The sequence below is a fragment of the Sarcophilus harrisii genome, chromosome 5 (genome assembly GCF_902635505.1).
Source record: "Sarcophilus harrisii chromosome 5, mSarHar1.11, whole genome shotgun sequence".
Lineage (NCBI taxonomy): Eukaryota > Metazoa > Chordata > Mammalia > Dasyuromorphia > Dasyuridae > Sarcophilus > Sarcophilus harrisii.
In genome coordinates this window covers 149,280,981-149,303,065 of record NC_045430.1, presented here as the reverse complement: position 1 = coordinate 149,303,065, position 22,085 = coordinate 149,280,981, and the positions used below count along the sequence as shown (strand labels likewise).

General features: G+C 35.3%; 1 protein-coding gene across 4 annotated transcripts in view; it reads left to right on the top strand.

Annotated features, from left to right (window-relative positions):
• The first annotated feature begins 344 nt into the window (after positions 1 to 344).
• SRPK2 (SRSF protein kinase 2) overlaps positions 345 to 22,085 on the top strand; it is a 253,606-nt gene continuing 231,865 nt past the window's right edge. The window contains exons 1-2 of one of the 4 annotated variants that reach the window (XM_031938724.1): positions 345 to 491; positions 1,218 to 1,272. In XM_031938724.1, coding sequence (XP_031794584.1) covers positions 359 to 491; positions 1,218 to 1,272 — 188 coding nt within the window. In that variant the 5' untranslated portion in view covers positions 345 to 358. The other 3 variants (XM_031938726.1, XM_031938727.1, XM_031938729.1) reach the window with 3 other exon arrangements.

The following is a 22,085-nucleotide window of genomic DNA, read 5'->3' as shown; positions in this document are numbered from 1 at the left end:
TCACACAGGCCATGAGAAGAACATAGATTCGAATCTAGATCGTTATCAGATTCGGAACCCACTGCTCTTTCAACTAGAATAACACATTCGGCCTTTTCGATACTTCAAGTTAAACCTCTGAGAAGAGTTAGGGAGAAAAAGTTGTTTCATACCTGGGCGACTCGGCTCAGCCTTGAAATGGCCAACCAAAATGTACCAACATTGTGCCAATGAGTATCCGCTGCTGTGTTGAGCCCCCTAGGTATAGTGCCACTTTTAAAATACAGATCCATGGGAAAAGGAGCAGGAAAAGCAGGTCCTGGGTCCGAGAGATGAGGGACCAAAACTGATCCGCGCAGAACGGTAGAATGAGGAACCAATGTGGGGACTAAGGGATGAAAAGATGGAGGAAAAGGGGGAAAGGGTCTTGGGTGGAAAGAAAAGAGGTCGTCTGAACCGGAGCCAAGTCGAGAGGAGACAAGATGGTGCTACAGAGAGTGAAGTATCCTTTGGTGAGCGAGAAGAGAGAAGAGGGGGAGCGACCTTTACTAGGAGTTGGAGGGATGGGGGGATTGGGAGGGCAAGAGCTGGACACAAGGTGAGTCAGTCCTAGAAGGGGGGCTGGGAGGGGGCGGGGCGGAGGCAGAGACGCTGGGCGGGGGTGGGGGTGGGAAGGGAGGGGCGACGGACCGAGGGAGGACCGCGGGGCTGAGCCATTGGGGGAGGAGGCAGAGCCGGGAGAGGGGCGGGGCGGGTCCCGCAGCGCTCGAGGTCCGGGCTGGGGTTGGGAGGAAGATGCTTCGGTACCAGCCTCAGTTGAGAAACCCCGGAGGTAGGTTGAGGGGATAGTGAGAGACAGTCTTGAGAGGTTGACAAGACCGAGGCGCTCGGCTGGCCGGACCAGGGGCGGAGTCGGGGGCGGGGCCGGGGCCGGGGGGGGCGGGTCCTGCGCCGGGCCCCCGCGGGGAGCGGCGGCCGGTGGCGCAGGCGCGGTTCCCGCCTCCTCCTGGACTGGCGGAGCGAGTGGAGGAGGCTGCAGCCCCCGGCTCCGGCTCCAGCTCCGGCTTCGGCTCCGGCTCCCCGTCACCGCCCCTTCCCCGAGCGGGATGAGCTCCCGGAAAGGTGTGTGTACCCTTTCGGCTCTCTGTCCTCCCTGCCGCCCCGTTTCCCGGAGGCCACAACGTCCCCAACCGTTAATGTGTGACTCTCTCTCTTCCCTTCCCCCCCACCCCCCACAGTGCTGGCCATTCAGGCCCGAAAGCGGAGGCCGAAGAGAGAGAAACATCTGAAAAAGTGAGTCCGGACTCCCCAACACAGCCCCGCCTCCATCTCCATGGCCCCTCCAGACCGGGGAGGCTCGGGGGGCGCCAGGTTCCCGCGGAAGAAAGTTGCCGGGACCCCCTGGGGGCGGGGCAGGGGGCGGGGCGGGCCGCGTCGGGGGCCCCCCCTCGGGATGCTCCCTACCCACCCCCACCCCCGGGCTGTCCCCCTCTCGCGGGACGCTCTCCTCTCCCACCGGACGCTCCCCCTTTCTCACGCAACACCCCCTCCCCTGGGGCCAGGCTTGAGGCTCCAAGGCCCCGGGAAAGGAGGGGGAGGCTGGGGCTCCCGACGGTCGGTCGCTGTCCCGGGGCTGGGGGGAGGGGTGGGTGCGTGCCTCCCGCGGCCGCCGCCGCCTTTAGCTCAGACCGCGGCTCTGCATCCTCGCCCAGACTTCTGTCTTCTTGGGTGGGGGAGGGAGACGGCCGTCGGGGTGTTTGAATGAATCGCGCAGGTTGGCGCGTGCCCTTTCTTTTTCTTTCTTTTTCCTTTTTTTTTTTTTTTTTAAACAACTCTCCCTTATTTCATTTTCATCTTAGTGCTCCTTGGACGTTTTTACCCTTCCACTTGGTGCTATAAGTTTGTAGCTGCAGGTGTAGAAGATGTACTTGCATTCATTCATTCACCAATCAACCACTTTTTCTTTTTCTCCGATGTTCTTGGCCCACCCGAGGGATTATATGGGGGAGGCGTGGAAAATCCCAGTTTCTCACTTGTTTCTTTAACTACCTTTCCTAGTTGCTCCCATGCCCCCAGTAGATAGTATTGGCTTTGGCATTGGTATTACACCACAGCGTCGAAAATCGGTATTTATTCTGCGAAAAGTACTGGTTTGCTTTGGATATCCCTTCATCCGGGTGCTGTGTGTTGGTGTGAGTTGGGTTTTTAAAACTTTCTGTATTTTGGAATTCTTTTTTTTTTCTCCGAAACTTTATTGAGGGTTCATGAGCTTCCTATGTGTTAGCTGCACTTTAACTGCTGAATGTTTTCCTCGGATAGTTTTTCCTTTGAAGAAGCCATCCAGTAGGTGGGCGTATAATTTATGGTGAAAGAGATTGGCATTTGATTAAGCTCCAACCATTCATTGTCTTAGAGAGCATGATGACTCGTGTTATCATGTTTAAAACGTGCATTCCACCAAGCTGCCACCCCCACTACATCTAAGTTTTATAGAAACATACAATTTAAATAGACCAGAATTAAACCAGTGGCTAGAGATTTATAATTGGTGGTATAGCAGAATGGTTCAGCTATGTTCTCTGTCTTGGAATTGTATCTTTTGAGACACACTTCGAGTCCAGTAGTTAGCGAAGATTTTTGTTGACCAACGTTCAACATTTTCTCTTGTTATGTGCATAAGTATTTTTTTAAGCAGAAAATTTTTTCTTAAATATGGAAATGTAGGGATGCCATCCTGGTAAATATTTTAAGAATATATTTAAGTGAAATTACGAAATATATCTACTTTAAGTAGGACTTTCTTTGGGAGGTTCCCAAGACACACCCAAGGGTTTTCTTTATCATGCTTCTTTTAGAAGAGTCTAATATACCTATTGGTGACACCTGTGAGAGCTCATTAAGTCATTATTAATGAATGAGGTGGTATAATATGACTGAAATTTATTCATTCACAAATAAACTCTGAGCTCAGCAAGTATACCAAGAATTACACAAATTTCACATGAAGTAGTGGGATTTTTTTTTTTTTTTTAATGAGGGAACTAGACAAAAGATATTTTTAAATTGGAAAGAACAAATGTAAAAATTAGGTTTTGGCTATGAACTTAAATGTGAGTTAGAAATAAATAGGTTGACTTTATGTAATTTGTTTTTGTAATTGGGAATACAAGGTGGATTTTGTCTAGTTTCTGCTATAGACTGAATGTGTGATTGTGGGCAAATCACTTATTCTTTCAGAACTTCAGGTTACTATCTAAGATTTTAATTTTCAGACATATTATTCATCTATACCAGTGAAGAAAATAGACACAGTAGAAGTTTTATATACTGATGAAATAAGAAAATGAATTAAAAAAAAAAAACCAATGACCAATGTTAGTTGTATGTATTTTTTTTTTTTTTTTTATCATTGCTGATTAGTTGAAAACTTGAATTTTGGGTATTCCTTTCATGGAGAAATAGAGCAGAGCTCAAAGAAAAGGAAAATCGGATTTTAGAATTCTGATGGTAAAGCCAGCTTGATCATTAAATTACCTGGGATCAGATTGCTACTTTAGTCTTTTTTGAGGTAGTGAGGTAGAAAGTACACAAGATTGGAAATCGAAGGAGCTGGATTCAAATGCTGTCTTTGTTTGTTGCCTGTATGGTTTTGGGGAATTTGCTTTACCTCCTTCAGCCTCAGTTTTCTTATCTGTAAAATGAGGGATTTGATTAGTTGACTTATAGGGTCTTTTTTGTTATTCTAAATCTTATTATGTTGGAAAAAAAAAGTAATTTGGGTTTGAAAAAAAGACTAATGGGAGGGTGATGTCATAAAAATATTTTAAAATCTCCATTAGCATCTTCTGATCTCATGAGTAGAAGTATATAGGCTTTAGTAATCCCTTTCTAAAGCAGGGATTCTTAACCTGAGGCTTGTGAATTTAAAAAATACATATATTTGATACTGTTTCCATATAATTAGTCACTTTTGTAATCCTATGTGTTTTTATGTATTTAAAAATCACTTAAGAAGTGGTTTATAGTCTTTACCAGACTGCCAAAAATACTCATGACATAAAAAATAGTTGATAAACTGTTATAGAACTACTTCCTTTTTTGTTATTGTTACAGGTATCTTGTGTAGTTTCCATCTGTTGAACAAGGAAATTATCAGTATTTACCAAAGATATATCCCCTTTCTATTATTCTTTTATCTTTTTATCTTATTATTCTATTATCCTTTTCTCTTCTGTAATGCATAAGCTATATAAGAATTATATGGAGAAAGTAAATTCTTTTGATGGTAAATTAATATATTTATGGCAGATGAGACCTGTCATGTATATAGAAAGAACTTGATTCTGAGTTTCTAGTAGAAAACTAAGCTCCTTGAGGGCAAGTACTATTTTTTTAAAAGTGTATTTGAATTGAACTAAAATTATTTTTAAAACTGTTCATTAAAAAGTTCATAGCTAGGCAATGAAATTAATACATTATTTGGTTAAAAGATTATTTCTTACTATTTAATTGTTTTTCAATTCAAAGTGTATTTTAAAAAAATAAACAGTCTTATTAAAGACGGAAACCAAGTTACTGGGCCTAGGTGGGCAAGCCCCTTTTGCAGAAGAGTCAGTTTCTGCATGTGGATACAAACTGTTTCACATGCTGCTAAAAAAAAAAAAATAACAATAACAATATATTTTTAAGCAGCAGAGCAGAGGAGAGATAGCTCTAGCTTTATTCTTACTTATCTTCTGATCCACAGGTCATTTTCCCTTTTCTCCTCAAAGCTTCTATGCCACCATCAACTCTCTTTTGTATTTGAGGACATCAGCATAAATATTAATGTTCCCTCATTCTTGCCTGCTAGTAAATTTCATGCATGATATACACCATGACTCCATCTTAGCTACATTCAAAGATACAAGGATGATTTTATCTTTGATCTCATCTCCCATGAATGTTACCTCTTGCATGATCAAGAACTCTGGAATTTTTCTCTTTGACCTTCCATATTCCCTTTGCCTCATTCTTAAACCTGTTCTTTCTCCACTGTGAACTCTTACTTTCTTTACATCAATTCTGACCTAGGATTTTGGCTCTGCTCTGGTTTTGGAACAACTGTATATATCCTGTATTTGCTTATTTGTGTTCATATTGTTTCTCCTCAAACGAATGTAAGCTTTTTTGTGGACTTTTTTTTTCTTTGTTTTTGTTTCATGAGCCTAGCACGGTTCCTTGGTATATACAGCTATATTAATAAATGTTTATTGAGTGAACTAGGACAAGTCAATTAACTTCATAGAACCTCAGTTTCTCTATGTCATGAGTATTTAACTTTAACTTCATTAGAGCATTAACTCATGAGCCTAGCACGGTTCCTTGGTATATACAGCTATATTAATAAATGTTTATTGAGTGAACTAGGACAAGTCAATTAACTTCATAGAACCTCAGTTTCTCTATCTAAAACTGGGACAATGCTATCAGTCATTCATCTTCACAGGATTGTTGTGAGGATCAGTAACATAATGTAGTCAAGTCATTTTATAAAAGTAAAGATGTATGTTGCTGAAGTTATTTATATAGATCATAAATGCTGTAACTTTTGAAAATCAGAAATTGTTAAAATACTAATGATAAAATTTTAGAGCTGGACAAAAACTTTGAGATCATCTAGTCCATCTTCTTTTACAAACAAGGAAGCTAAGCCCCAGAAAGATTCTGTAGCTTGTTTAGTGTCAGAACTCTTACTAAAATTTGGATTTATTGAGCTTGTAGTCCCAAACTCTTGGTTTGTGAACAGAAAATGCCCAAAGCTATGACAAGACTACATGAAGAACAGTATCCAAAGAAAGGAACTAATTTTAGACTTAATTATTTTATACCTAATGAAAACTTAAATTACATGATATTACAACATTGCTTGAAATAATAAAAATCATTTTTGGCTAAATCTGCTAGAATTATTCTACTCCCAACTGCTCTTTATGCAGCCAGTTTCTCCATTCCATGATTGTGTGTCTTTGTGTAGGCTGATCTCTGTGACTGGAATGCTTTCTTTTTCTTTTTTTTTTTTTTAATTTATAAATATTTTATTGTAATAATTTATTTTTTTTTAATTTTTATTTTTATTTAATAGCCTTTTATTTACACGATATATACATGGGTAACTTTATAGCATTAACAATTGCCAAACCTCTTGTTCCAATTTTTCACCTCTTACCCCCCCACCCCCTCCCCTAGATGGTAGGATGACCAGTAGATGTTAAATATATTAAAATATAACTTAGATACACAATAAGTATACATGACCAAAACATTATTTTGCTGTACAAAAAGAATCAGACTCTGAATTATTGTACAATTAGCTTGTGAAGGAAATCAAAAATGCATGTGTGCATAAATATAGGGATTGGGAATTTAATGTAATGGTTTTTAGTCATCTCCCAGAGTTATTTTTCTGGGCATAGAATGCTTTCTTTTTCTTTCCTATCCTTGGAGCCCTTGGTTCTTTTTAAGTCTTGGGTTAAGTGACACTTATTACATGAAGTCTTTTTTAAAAATTTTCCCTAGAAGTAGCACTTTCCCCCAAATTACTTTGTTTATATTTTGTTTACTTGCTTGTGTGCATGTTGTTTTTCCCCAGTGGAATTTGATGGGTTCTTGAAGGTTGGAGCTATTTTATTTTTGTTTTTATATCTTTACTGTCTAGTACATTCATTTGGATATTTATTTTTATCTTGATTTATTTAAATCTGAAGTTCTTAGAGCTCTGTGAGTAAACAGTAGCTACAGGTACATGCTAACCAATACATTACTCAAAATGTTAGAATTTCTTTGTGTTTACGATGAATCTAATGGTGAATTTGTGGCAGTAATAGTCTGTTGAAAAATTTTCACTGGTCTGATTTGCTTATTATACATTTATACTGCTTAGTGAGCAAGAAAGTTTCTGTTGTTCAGAAGGCTTCATAAAAGCACAGTACCACCAAATCTTTTGGTTAGATTTTGCCCAGATGGATGTACATATAGTCATTCTATAAATGTATTTCTTGGAACATTGCTTCCTAGTTTTTATCAGTAGACCATAGGATCATTAATCTATAACTGGAAGCCACTTTAGAGACTAGCTAGAGCAGCTCTCTCAGTTTAGAGATGAGGAAACTAAAACTCAAAGTTTAAGTGGTTTGTCCAAGATTGTAAGGATAGTAAATATTACAGAAAGGCCCAAGTTCCCTTTTTTCTCTAATGAATCTTCTGCAGTAGCTAAATAAATGATGTAGGTCTTCTAATTGTAGATGCAGTGCACTTTACACTTCCTTCAGCAGTTAGTACTGGCAAGATAGTCAAGGATAATGTGTAAATGAGAAAATCATCCAAGGACAAAGGGAAGATGGAATACTTGAAGACTGTCTCTCATTCTTCCACGGTCATTAAGGACCGAAAATCAAGAGGGCATATGAACTTGTTAGTTATGGAACAGTTCTTAGGAGTTTGAGGAGTTGGCAATATGGACTCAGAAATGAGATAGAGATCAGAGTTGGGGGATAAAAGGGATTTTTAGAGCCCAGAAGGAGAATTCAGCTAGAGGAAGGTGGACTCTTAGGACTTGCATTGTTTACCCTTACCCTTAAGCAAGTTCTTCAAATGGAAACTGTCAGATGCCAGCCTTCCAGATTCCATAGCCTTGTGCATCTTTAATGGTTCATAGTTCTAAAACCAGTAATCAAAGTGTTTATTTCAGTCTCAAGGCCTTACACTTAATAAAGAAATAAAGAATCAAGAAGAGAAATATTTAATAAATACCTACTATGTGCTCTGTGCTAGGCACTGTTAAGCACTTTTTCAAATATTTGAGATAAATTGTGAGAGATAAGTGTTATTCTCATTTTGCATTTTAGGAAATTGAAGCAGAGAGAAGTTTATTAACTTGTCCAGGCTCATTCAGCTATTAAGTTTCGAGATTGAGTTTGAGCTCAAGTCTTCCTAAATCCTGGTCTAGCACTCTGTCCACTGTCCTCCTAGCTAGCATGGACAAATCACTTAATTTCTCTAAGTTTCATTTTCCTTTATTTATAAAATAGGTATAACTCTACCTTCTTCGTAGAATTTTTGTGAAGATAAAATGTGTTACTTGTAAGTGACTTTATAAACCTTTAGCTGTTATATAAATATTAACTCATTAAAATGAAACAATTTAAGAATGCTCCTATATAGTTCATATTCATATTAAATATACTAGACAGCTCCAGCTTTCCTTAAAACTAATACACCAGTCAGTCAGTTCATAAACATTTATTAAACATTTACTATATATCAGACACTCTGCAAAGTAGATACAAAAAGAAGCAAAAGATAGTTTCTGCCCTTGAAGGGTTTATATTCTAATGAATAAACTTATAGGAATCAAACCTGGAAGATAATCATTATTTGATTGATGGTGGTCATCATCTATACATTCTCATTTGCTCATATTTTTTGAACTTCTGAGATGTGCAAACAACTATAGGAGATAACAAAAAAGTACAAAATCTGGTTCCTATACCTCTAGAGATTATAAACCAGTTGAAAAGAGATGAGGCAGATAGATACTCAAAAAACTGTTACCCAAATTGATAAATAATGGATGTTATAGTTAGTAGAAGTAAGTTCTATAGATATTTAAAAGCAAAGCTTCTTAAACTGTGGGTTATAATCCAATATGAAGTTGCATAATTGAATATGGGGTTGTGAAATTATGATTTATTATCAGTAAATGTTTGATTTATATAACTTTTATATGCCTATTTACCTGGGGTCATGTAAAAATTTCTTGTGCAAAAAGTTGTCACAAATGGAATAGAACATGTTTAAGAGAACATTTACAGATGGGATGAGCAGGGTAGGTTTTATGAAGGAGGATACTTTCTCTGAACTATGTAAATTAAATTACTTCATTCAGTTGAAAATGTAACTCATTTTAAAGAGCCCAAAACAAGTATAAGTCTGGAAAAGATAATCCATATTTAAAATTTTCTACATAAGAGTTAAACTCCTAGTCTGTATACTTATGTTATCTATTTTTTATCAAACAATAAGAACTAGATGCTTAAGAAATAATATCACATTATATTTTTAGATCTCATAAAGTGTTAGGAATTATTTCCTCTGAGATCAGAATGTTTGTGAAATATTGTTTTGTTTTCCAAGATATAATATATACTAAAGAACTGGATTTATTGTATTTAAAAAGCGCAATGTTTCCATTAGAGTTCAACATCTTATATCCAGGAATAGATTAGGCAAAAGTTTAACTTCACCTTCTTTGACATCTTGGACTATCCGATCATTGTTATTTCCCTTTTGAAACTTCTCTGTGGATTTGGTGATCTATCAGCCTCACATATCTCCATTATTTGGGTCCTCTTCAACATTCTTACTCTTTCTTAATTTTGGACATTTCCCTAAGCCTTTGTCCTTGATCCTCTGTCACTCTAACTTAGTCATTTTGGCAAGGTGCTTTCAGGACCCACTTGAGCTTCAGTGCTATAGGTTTTTTTTTTTTTAAACTACATATGTAACATTTCAATTTAGATAATAGAAATTTATATTAAAGCAGTTTAATTTTCCTGAAATTCTACAATTACAAAATTTCTTAAGTAATGATAAGTAATGATTAAGTATAAGGCGATTTTGTTTAGTTCTTCCTTTAGTTAATTATGTGATTGTTATTTTAGAATCATAGAATTGTAACTGAATTAGCTAGTTCACCTTCTTGCCTAAGAAACTTAATTTTGTTCTCATAATTAAATTTCTGGTTTTGGTAGTTCTGAATTTCCATTTCATTAGATTTTTTTTTTCTTGTTTAAATCATTGAAATAGAAAATGAAACCAGTGTATTTCAACTGGTGGGATTTGGACTTTGAAGATTGAATAATGGTGGTGTTACTTTTTGCCATTTTCTTTGAGTTTTACCTCTTGTTCTTACCTGCATTGATCTCGCTCTGCATATTCATTCTCCATATTAAATGCAGTTTAGAATTGTTCTTGTTTTCTGCCATTTCCCTTCGAATACTAGCAAAATCTAGAGAACTGATGTCTGCATTTTTAGTTTCCTTTTTAATTTCAATAGTTGTCTACTTGTCAGGCTCACACAGCTGCACAAATATGGCAGGTTTATTGATGGTTGCAAATCAGAATGAACTATGTTTGGATATGACTTGCAATTGCTGGGGTTTTGTTGTTTTTGTCATTGTTGTGTGTGTATGTGGTTGTTTTTTGTTGTTGTTTTTAGCACATATACTTCCTTGATACTAGCAGGTTTAGTCTCTTGGGCCAGAGTGAGAGAAATCAGATATAGAATCCCATTATTGTTCAGACTACTTTTCTGAACATTTAGAACAGATGGGATTTATTTTTTCATCAAGATGGAATTTGTTTTTTCCTCAGTTGCAGTTGAGTAGGAGACAGACAACAGCACTTTCATATACTTTTGTATATTTCATAAGGTACTTTATATTGGGGTCTTATCCTGTTAAGTGTAAATCCTAAAACTCTTGGGGAAAGAGATGAGAATATGATTAAAAACAATTATGAGCTTAATAGCAAATAGCACACTGTTTGTGTGCATGCAGGCATGCATGCTGGAATGCACAGTGTTTCCATGTACTGCCTTCCTGTTACACTCTGAATGTATACTTGAATCTCAGGTTCAGTATTTTCTTGGCTCAGTTCCCACTCTTACTTATATCCAGCCATAAAGTCATTCTATTCTCATTTCATAGTAAAAAAACAACAACTGAGAAATAGATTTGTAAAATCAAGAGAGTATATCTGAAAGCAGTCCCAACACCTGTGGTTCCAAACATAAAACCTCATTTCCTTCTAAACTTTCAGAGATGGAATATTGTGAATCTATCCTGATTATAAATTTGGTTCTTAAATCAATCTAAGGAAGCCAGAAATGATGGGATAACAACTTATGTATTCTTCCATTGATACTGCATCTAGATTTGGAAACAATTGTTAATTCAACAAAAGTCTTTATGTGTCTCATGAAGGGAGTGAGGTTTGCTTAGCATCAGAAAGCATAGGAATCATATTGGATCCAAAAGCCAAGCATTATCAGAAAGGACGAAATCTAACATTGTTATGGCAAGTGTCTAATGTTTGACCTGAGAAGGAAGGAATACCCCTAAACACTTGACAAAACTACCATACCATTCAGTAGAGAATCATTCTAGGTGGTGGTGGTGTTTTGTTTGTTTTTTTTTTTTTTAAGAGGGTGGTACTGATCAGGCCAAGCCCATAATATTTAGAAATATTACTTTGAAAACTTTGTGGAGAATGTATTGGAGAGGGAAGAGACCAATTAGGATGTTGTTGTAATAGACTCTGTGAGATATGAAGAGGTATGAAGAGATGCTGAAGCAAGGGTAATAATCTAGTAAGTAAAGAGAGGGAGATGAGTAGAAAAGATGTGGAATGGGTCTCAAGTAGATAAAAGTATTTTTAATTTAACACTATGGTACTACCTGATGAAATGGTAATTTTCTTTTAATGTGAAAATATGTATTGTGAGTCCCAGAATGGGAATATAAATGGATAAGGGAGAAGAAGAGTTTGGAAGAAATTACCTTTTTTTGGTGGCAGGGGAAACCTAACTCAATATGATGGTGAAAAAGGATCTGCTCATCTGCAATGGAGAGGCTAGAAAAAAACAGATTTTAGGAATATAGTTTCAGAATGATAACTGGAAAGGGGAGAAAGAATAAAATAGTCTTTCTAGAGCCTTGCCTAGCTGGATTGATGAAGAAGGTGGCCACAGTTTCAGTTGAACAAAAATTTATTATGCATTAACTATGTTCAGGATATTATAATCTAAATAAATATTCATACTGGGTAATGAAGGTGAATAAGGGAGAAATCAAAATACTGTGGGGGAAAAAATGATTTGGGAGCACTAACAACTGGAGAAATGGGAAGGCTTCATTTAAAGAAGTAGCAGCTACACTAAGCCAATTTGGGGGAACACCCAGAAATACAGTTTGGTTGAAGTGTAGAGTGTTTAGATGGGAGTAATGTGAACATAGGATTGGAAAGCTGGAATGAAGCCCAATTGTGGAGTGCCTTAAATAGCAGGTTAAGGAGTCTGTGTTAAATCCTGGAAGCATTAGGAAGCTACTAAAGGTTTTTGAGCAGGATAGTGACAGGTACACTTGTGTTTTAAGAAAATAGTGATGGTGGATATGTGAATGACTAGAAACAGGAAAAGATAGAAAGTAGTCATATTAAGGACAAGGCTGTTACAGTAGTCTAGTTGAGAGGAGTCCATAGCCCTGGAACCAGGAGGACCTGGATTCAAATTCGGCCTTAGACATTTTTAACACTTCTTAGCTGTGTGACCCTTGGTAGCTCATTTAACCGAGTTGCCGGCCTCCCTTTCCCCCCAAAAAGTAAGGGTAAGTTTACTCTATGGAGGACCTTGGGCATTGTAATCCAATTTTCTGAAAGCTCTGAGTTTAGTTACTTTATCTCACCATCTCCCTTTTTCATCATTATAGTGGAGATATAATATTCTCATTTCTCCAAGTCCTGGTCTCTTTATAAATATTTTTTGCTCAGCTTGATGTTTAATTTTATAATACTTTAAGTTGTTACCACATACTGTGTGTGTGTGTGTGTGTGTGTGTGTGTGTGTGTGTGTATGTACATTAGAAGCTGTGGGGATTAGGATATAAAGAAGAAAAATAGACTTGTAATAGATTATTCTTAAAACCATAATCTATATGTGATATTATTTTCTTAATATAAAAATTCTATAAGCATACATATATGAAGTGAGTAAGAAGAGGAAATTAAAACCAAATGTAACACCTTCAAAAATTTTAAATCTTGAGCTGGTTTGTTTTTTAACCAAAAAGCCCAGCAAAATAGTTCTATTAAAAACCTAAGTTAGCTTTAAAAACATCTTATCTTATGTTCAGGACACAAAGATGAACATTTTAATTTATAGTTGTTTTTACTTGTGTTTGCTGTGTATACACTTTCAACGAAATATGGAGATTTCCATTTTGGGAGTTGAATAAAATTTGAGGATTTATTATTAAATTTATGTAAAATGAATCTAGTTTTCTTTTTGGATTCCAGTTGTATTTTCACGGGCTGAAAAATTTTCAGTTGAAGGAATTGGAAATTTTTGCTGGTTAAGATGGTCATCACCATATTTTTGTGATATCTTTGTAGTTCTTCTTACTCCAGACACCTTTGTACCCTTCAATTCTAAATTTAGATTTAGAAATTTTTATTTTAATTGTATATTTACACAAATTTAAATAGGCTATAGTCTCTCACTTTTGTGATAAATATATGATATAATCCAGGTTGAACATTTATTAAATTTAAGGGTTTAAATTGCCTATTGAGCGGAACACTTATCATTTTTCAAAGTTTCTATTAAATATTTAAAGTAAAGACTACCTGTATGGTATACTCCTTCATTTGTTTGAATTTAAAAGTTAGTGTGCTAAAATAGAAAGAACACTGGACTTGAAGAAGACCTATGTTCTAATATCATATATGACAATATGTGGCTATGGATGATAATGTTTCTGAGCCTCAGTTTCCTTATCTGTAAAATGAGGTATATAAGTATAAAGTATAGTAATATTTATACTATTTCATAGGGTTGTGTCAAAATGATTTGTAAATCTTAAAGTACTTTATAAATGTGAGTTGTTAATAGTCTTGCAATTATTATGTCTTTAAGGGAATCTTGAATGACTTGAATGTATGGATGGAAGAGACCTTGTTGGAAGAGGACCTAAAGCCTATATGTAATCAATCATGTAACCCTCCTCAGATAGCTTCAGTATTTCCCTTTAACCACAGGGACAGTGGTTTTTAAAGCATGGTTCAGTGACTCCCAGAAATCCTTTTTTGGGGGTCAGTGGGATCAAAATTATTTTCATAATAATTCTAAGAAGCTTTAATATTTATTACAGTAACATCAATAAATAGTACCCACACAAATAAAAGCTCTTAGAGGTCCTCAATTTTTTTTTTTATTTAATTAAAACTTAAATACAAAATAGAAAAAAAAAACAGAAAAAGAAAAAACTGTCATGTGCACAGCAGAACATAAAAAGGATTTAAAATATGAAACAATAAATTTTGATTTCAAGAAAGAATTTATAATAAATACAACCCATTGTATTTAGAGCTATCCATCTCTTCTTTGCTTCATTGTAAGTTTTCTTTTGTTCTCTTCTATACACTTTTTACTTTATTCTTTTTTTCCCCCTTTTCCTTCCATTTCCCCCAACAGAATATAGTTAAGTGCAGATATATTTATATGTACATATGTGTACATATAAATATATCTGCACTTAATTATATATATCACACACATACACATATATGGATATCTATAATCATACATATATATATATATATGTGTGTGTATATATATATATATATATATATATATATATTTCCATGGTTTCCTGCATGGTTTTTACTTTTTAGAATTACATTATACTCAGCTCTACTCCAATCTTTCTAACTAGTCACTTACTAATGACAGAGTTATTCATATGGTTTACATTTCCATCTATGAAGCACAAACAGTTTATCCTTATTGAGTCACTTGAAATTAATCTGAGATTTCTCTTGGAGCTTATATGTCAAATTTTTTTATTAAGTTCATATTTTTTCAACAGCATTCTGAAAGTCTGATAATTCATTTAATGTTCATTTTTTTTTATTCAGGTTATATTTATTTTTCAGGATATGATATTTTTGGCCACAATCCTATTTCTTTTGCTCTTTGATATATAGTGTTCTAAGACCCGTGGTCTTTTAATATAGCTGCTGCTGGGTCTTCTGTGATTATAATTGTGGTTCTGTTTTACTCGAATTTTTTCTCTTGTTGCTTAAAATATTGTCTGGAAGTTTCAGAATCCTGTATGATTTCTTTATAGGAATTCTTTCAGATAGTAATTGGTAGATTTTTTTTTTTTTGTATTTCTACTTTCCCCTCTTGTTCTAACACTTTGGGACATTTTTCTTTAATTATTTCTTATATTATTATATCACTTATTATTCTTTTGGTCATAGCTTTCAGATAGTCCAGTTTCTTGTTCTCTTCCTCAGAGAACATTTTTGTCTCACATTCTCTTCTATTTTTTCATTCTTTATATTTTATTTTGTTATTTCTTGGTCTTATAACTTAGCTTCCTAATTCTAGTTTTCAGGGTGTTTATTTTCTTCCTTAAAGAAGGATCTTTTTTAGTTGGTTTACTTTCTTTTTTTATATATTTTTCTCACTCTGATTTGATTTTTAAGGTCTTCAACTTTTCAGAGTGTAAAGGTGTTCTGAGACCAAAAAGTTTGAGAATTGATGCTTAACATCAAATAAATACTCTGGTGTTTGACATCTTGTTCCATTATTTCTTTCCAGACTTATTACCCATTATTATTGTTCCTATAAAGCACATTTTCAATGACCAAACTAGTCTTTTTGCTGTTACTCATATATGACATTCCATCTCCTGCTCTTTGCCTTTATGTTAGCTGTTCCCTATTATTTTTTTTTTAAGTTCAGTTTAAGAATGTCTTTTATATAAGGCCTTATTTCCTCAACTTCAAGGGTCTCCTCTCCAGTCACTTTGTATCTATTTTGTATGTACTTACATATATGTTGCCTTTACTGATTAGATTGTTTTGAAGGCAAGGAATGTCTTTACTTTTGTCTTTGTATCTAGAGTGACCAGCACATAGTAGGCATTTAATATTCATGAATCAGTTGATTGATTGCTGATCATAAGCAGTGGGCAAAGTATAAAATAGGGAGTTAAAAAGGGTGTTTGACAGACACTGTAATGGGGGAGATTCTGTATGAGTCAAAGTTGAAGAGATATTCCTTATGTACAATAAAGGTCTTTAGAAGATTCTGTTTGCAAATGACTTCATCATGGTTACATCAAGCCTCAGGCCATTGTAAAGCTTTCTGGATAATATATAACTACATACTCAGTCACTATTAAAACTAATTTGAACTAGTCATAAACATAGAGAAAATTAAATGATTGAAGGTATTTTGCCCATAATATGACATGTGCTTAATTAGATAATATATAAAGCTTCAACATATGTATATGTATATTTGAGAAGGACAGCGCCAAAAAGCCCAGAATTAGACAGGAGATGAGACTGAATTGCCTTTGAGAAATTATTTGCAAAGCTCTTGTAATGAATCTCAAACTACTTCCAGAAACAAGGCCAATCTTTTTTTCTCCTATAAATCTTTAAGATTTAAATTTTATTTTTTAACAAGAACTCTATGGGTAGTAGTACAACTATTATTAGCCTCATTTTATAGATGAGAACACTGAGACTTGAATAGGTGAAATTATTGGATAGGCACATGGAGGCTGTAGCATATACCAGAAAAGAGACAGAAGAATTGGAAAGGATGTCATCTTGCTATTGTGTGATGGAAAAAGAAGATTGGTTGAGGATGAGGGATAACAGATGGATTGAGGACATCAGCCCTATGGTGGGAGAAATTGAGAGAGTTCCCCAAAATATAGAATGCAAATTCTTAGATGGAGTTTTGATGAGACGTGGACAAGTGTTGCACAGACTGGGCAAGCATAAATAATTTATGATCTGTATTATTGAAGGAGTATCCAAAGTGATGAAATCTAAGATCCCTTTGAGCATTTGAGTAATTCTTTTGAAGAAGTTGTCATTTTACTTTTGCATCCCCATTGCTTGGCATAGTCCTACCTCATAATAGATGTCCAGTAAATGCTTTAAGATATATTGATTAGCCAATAATTGGCCGCATAAGAAGGGCCTTTGTAATCAAAGTATTAAATTGCTTTTTACCTTCCATTGACAGAATTGCTTTGGAGAAAGAGAGGGATTAAGGAGGTGCTGCTTAACAGTTTGAGAAGGGGATGGATGTCGTTGTCATAATGTGAACAACATCAATAAGTTTAGTAAAACAGTAGTATAATAAAGGAATCAGATAATATGCTAGGAGTTTCTTAATCAATTCTTTATATAATGTGATTCTGATATTTTGTTTGAAGTATTGTGTGTTTTTTAGTGTGATGAATTTTACATAATTATTACAGAAAAGTCATACTTAGGAAAGCTGAATGTAAGTCTCTTTTGGGACGCTATTCCTATAGATAAACTATAAACATTTAAAAGGATTTGGGTAGTTTATTCATAATATTTTAATATATGCCTAACTTTTTCACTCACATAAATTATAATTTTTATGAAAAATTCAGGTTTCTCAGTTTTTTAAAATTACTGACTATATATATATATATATATATATAGAGAGAGAGAGAGAGAGAGAGAGAGAGAGTATATCATAAAGTCATAGATTTTGAGAGTTGGAAGAAACTGCAGAGTTTATCAAATCCATTTCTCACTTGCTAGGAATATTATCTATAAGATTCTGTCATGTAGCCATTGCTTAAATTCTTGAGAATTTTTTCTTTTTCTTTTTTCTTTTCCTCCAAGTTTGCTTGATTTTTCAAATTTTTAAATAGTTTATTATTTTTCCAGTTATGTGTAACTAGAGATAACCATTTTTGTAAAATTTTGAATTCCAAATTTTTTCTCCTTCTCTTCCTCACCTTCCTCTTCCCAAAGACAACAAGCAATCTGATATACAATCATTTTTTAAAAACATATTTCCACATGAGTCATGTTGGTAAAGAAAAATCAGAACAGAAATAAAAACCATTGCAAAGAAAAAAACAAAGCAAAACAAGTGAAAATAGTGTGCTTCGATCTGTATTCAATTTAGGCTTCATAGTTCTTTCTCTGGAAGTGGATGGCATTTTCCATCCAGTGTCTTTTGGAATCGTGTTTGATCACTGTATTACTGGAGTCTATCATGATTGATCATTACACTGTTTTGCTATTACTGTGCTTAGTGTTTTCCTGGTTCTGCTCACTTCATTCAACTCAGTTCATGTAAGTCTTTCCAGGCTTTTCTGAAATCATCCTCTTTATTGTTTCTTTTCTTTTCTTTTTAATTTTTAAAAAATTTATTTTATTTAAGGAAACAGAATAAAGAAAAACAAAAGGAATACAAAATGAAACAAAACGGAACATTGTCTTGTGCCTAGCAGAACATTAGGGTTAGTTCAAAATATACAGTAATAAATATCAGTTCAAGAAAGTGCATATATATGTGTGTGTGTGTGTGTATATATATGTAGAGGAAATTATGTTCATGAATGTCCATCTTCTCTTTTATTTCCTTGTAAATTGTGGTTTTGTTCTTTGCTGTATACCTTTTTTACTTTATTATTTTTTTCCTTCTTTATCCCCTACTCCACTCCACCCCCAAGTAGGCTATAATTAAGAAAGGATATAGTTATCTATACATATGTAAGTATACACACACACATACACACACACATCTTTCCCATCCCTGCAGATACTTTGCCTTAATTCTGCTCCTAACTTGCCTTGCTATTACTTAACCTTCCCCCACATATGGTTCCCTCTCTTGTCTTCTTCCCACATCCTTTGCTTCCCCATCTACCAATCCCTTCTCCCTTAGTTCTTTATAGATTTTGGAGGATATTAATATCCTTCATAGTATATTATATGTAGTATTGCCTATTTAACCCATTCCTGATGTGAGTAGTTTTCAGAACTACAAGCCCTCCTACCCTCCTCTTCTGTGTCTATTTTTCCTCTGCATCTCATTTGTATGACATAATTACTATTTTTACCTTGACACTGCCCCAGTCTTTCTTTTGAGCTGCCCTATTGTTGATGTCAATCTAAAGATAAAAATGTTATACATTTAGCAGGTAAAAAAATAACAATTTTTATATAGTAAATTTTCCATTAAGTTTGGGTTTGGTTGATAGAAAATCCTGAAAATCTTCAAGTTCTTTGAATGTCTATTTTTTCTCATTCAAAATTATAGGTAGTTTTGCTGGGTATGATATTTTTGGCTGCAAGCCTAGTTCTTTTGATTATCAGTAGATATAATTCCAGGACCTGCTGTCTTTTATTTGGTTTCTGATAAATCCTCTACAATTCTAATTGTAGCTCCAGCATATTCTCTTTGATCTGGAGGTTTCCAAATTTGGTAATAATGTTTCTATGTGTTTTCCACAAAGGATCTTGTAGAGGTGGTGATTGGTGATTTTTTTCTATTTCTGTTTTCCTTTCATTTTATATTACTCCAGGACAGTTTTCTTGAATTATTTCTTGCATTATTGTATCAAGGTCCTTTTTTTAATCACAACTTTCAGGCAGTCTGATTATTCTTATAATTTCTCTTCTTGATCTGTTCTCCAGATCTGTTGTTTTTCTTATAAAATGTTTTACATTCTGTTCTATTTTCTCATTCTTTATATCCGTTTTGTTATTTCTTGTTCTCCCATAACTTCATTGGCTTCCCTTTACCGATAATTTTCGGGAGTTATTTTCATCTTTGAGATTCTGTATCTCTTTTTCTTGTTGATTAACTTTAAAAAAAAATAATCTTGTTTTTTTTTTGGGGGGGTGGTTTTTTATTTGTTTTAAGTTTTTCCTCAATGTCTCTGATTTTATTTTTAAATTCTTTTTTGAGTTCTGTAAATTCTTTCCATCCAGGAAGCCATTTCACATTACTCTTTGGGGTAAATTTTTTTTTTTTTTAACTTCAGAAGTCACTTCTGAAGATGAACCTGGTTTTCCCTGTCCCCATTGTAAATTTGTATGGTGGGGTTCTTCTTTGCTGGTTCATTTTTTTTAAATTAAGAGGTATTATTGCAAACACTACTAATCATGAGCTGAGGGGATAGTATCTCTAGCTTCACTTGAGTTCTCTCATTTGACCAGGAGCTCTAACCCAAAAACTCCACCCTCCAGCAAGTGCCTACAGCTAGCAGCATCCACCTCTGCACTCACAGGTTGTGGTGGTTCCAGGACTGCACTTTGGCAGCACAGTTGGGCCTGGCATTCTCAATCAGCTGAGATTTCCTCCATCTCTTCCCCTTCCTCACCCCTCAGACTCAGTCACAAACAGTCCAAGAAGTGAAAATTTCTGTGTCTCCTGCTGGGGCTCCCACCACACTCATCTTGTCCCAAGGTTCCCCACTTGGTGTTTCTTTGGAGCTAGCCTGGAAGTGTTTGCACTTTACTCCCACTCTGGCTCTTTCTTCTGATTTTTTTTTTTTTTTTTTTTTTTTTTGGCTAAGGCTATTGGAGTTAAGTGACTTGCCCAGGGTCACACAGCTAGGAAGTATTAAGTAAATGAGGCCAGATTTGAACTTAGGTCCTGACTTCAGGGCTGGTGCTCTATCCACAGAGCTACCTAGCTTCCCCTCTTTGTTATGATCTTCCCTGGTTGTCCCTGGAGTACTCATGCCCCAAGTCTTCTTGATTCTCCGACAGTCCTAGTTCATCCTGCGGTGCAAATTTGTTATATTTGTGGGGGAAATCAGGAGAGCTTGAAGTTTTTCAGCCTATTCTGCCATCTTCTCAGAATCCTCCCCTACCATTTCTTTTAGAATATTATTGTTCTGTTCCATTCCATTCCACTTACATACCATAACTTAATTTCACCATTCCCCAATTGATGAGAATCCATTCAATTTTCAATTCCTTGTTGCCACAAAATGAGCTGTTCCAAATATTTTTTGCACATGTGGGCTCTTTTCCCTCTTGTATAATCTCTTTGGGATATAGACGTAGTAGTGGCACTGCTAGATCAAAGGGTATACACCGTTTTATAGCCCTTTGGGAATAGTTACAAATTTTTTTCCAGAATGGTTAGTTCAGTTCACAACTCCACTGGTAATGTGCATCAGTATCCCAGTTTTCTTGGGAAGTTTTTCTTTTCTCTTTGTTGAAATGTACCCTTCTATAACACTGGTTGTTCTTAATTTTGTCCTCTGTGAAATAAAGCTATACAAGGCCAGTGCATTACTATTTATCAAATCATTGACAGTGAATATCATGTTTTTCTGTAAGTCTTCTCTTTAAACTAAATATCTCAAGATTCTTCAATCCATCATCATGTGTCTGTGTATAGTCCCCTCCGTGTTCTGCTTGTTTTTGGAGGGATACTTATGTTTGTTAGTTTTCTTCTAAAATGCACTATCTAAAACTGAATATAATACTAGAATTCTAGAACTGAATATAATACTAGAATTGGAGATCTTAACCTTTGTTTTGTAATTTCTTTGGCAGGCTGATAAAGCCTATGAATCCCTTCTCAGAATAATAATTTTAAGTACATAAAATAATAAAATCTTTAGGATTATAGAGGACATAAATTACATTGAAATGTAGTCATGAAAATATTTTTAAAAAATAAATTCATGAACCCCTGGTTTAGAACCCTTGCTCTAGAAGTTGTATAACCAGAGTAGAGTACAGGAATACTTTAATATCCATAGTACTGGACACTGTGCCTCTTTTAATGAAGTCTAAGTTTGCATTAGTATTTTGGCTAATATGTTACACTATCGATTCACATTAAGCATTTAGTTCAGTAAAAGTGTCCCATCTCTTTTTTGTATAAATTATTTTCTAATCATCTCTTCATCCACCTCAAACTTATGATGCTGATTTTTTTTAAAGCCATGTCATCAGGTTAGAAAGTTCCTACTATGTTTCAGACACTGATAAATACTGAGGATACAGACAAAGCCAAAAAACAGTGTTTGCTATCAAGGAGCTCATAGTTTAATGGGCAAGATAACTTACAACAGAATTATGAACATACAAGCTGTACAGGATATATTAGAGATAACCACAGAGGGAAGGTACTACTAGAATTAGGGAGATGGAGAAAGACTTCTTGTAGAACATAGGATTTCAGTTCAAGGAAACTAGAAAAGTTAGGAGGGTGACATAAGGAGGTCTATAGAGAGTTCCAGGCCTGAGGGATAGATAATGAAAAATATCTGAAGTTAAGAGATGAGTGGGGAGGTCCATGTTCCAGCCCACAGAATACATGGGGAGTGAAAGGGATAAGAAGACTGGAAATGAAGAAAAAGCCAAAGTTATGAAGAATTTAAAAAACTTAGTGGATTTTATATTTTATCCTGGAGAAAATAGGAAGCCATTGGAATTGATTGAATAGTGAGGTGACATGGTTA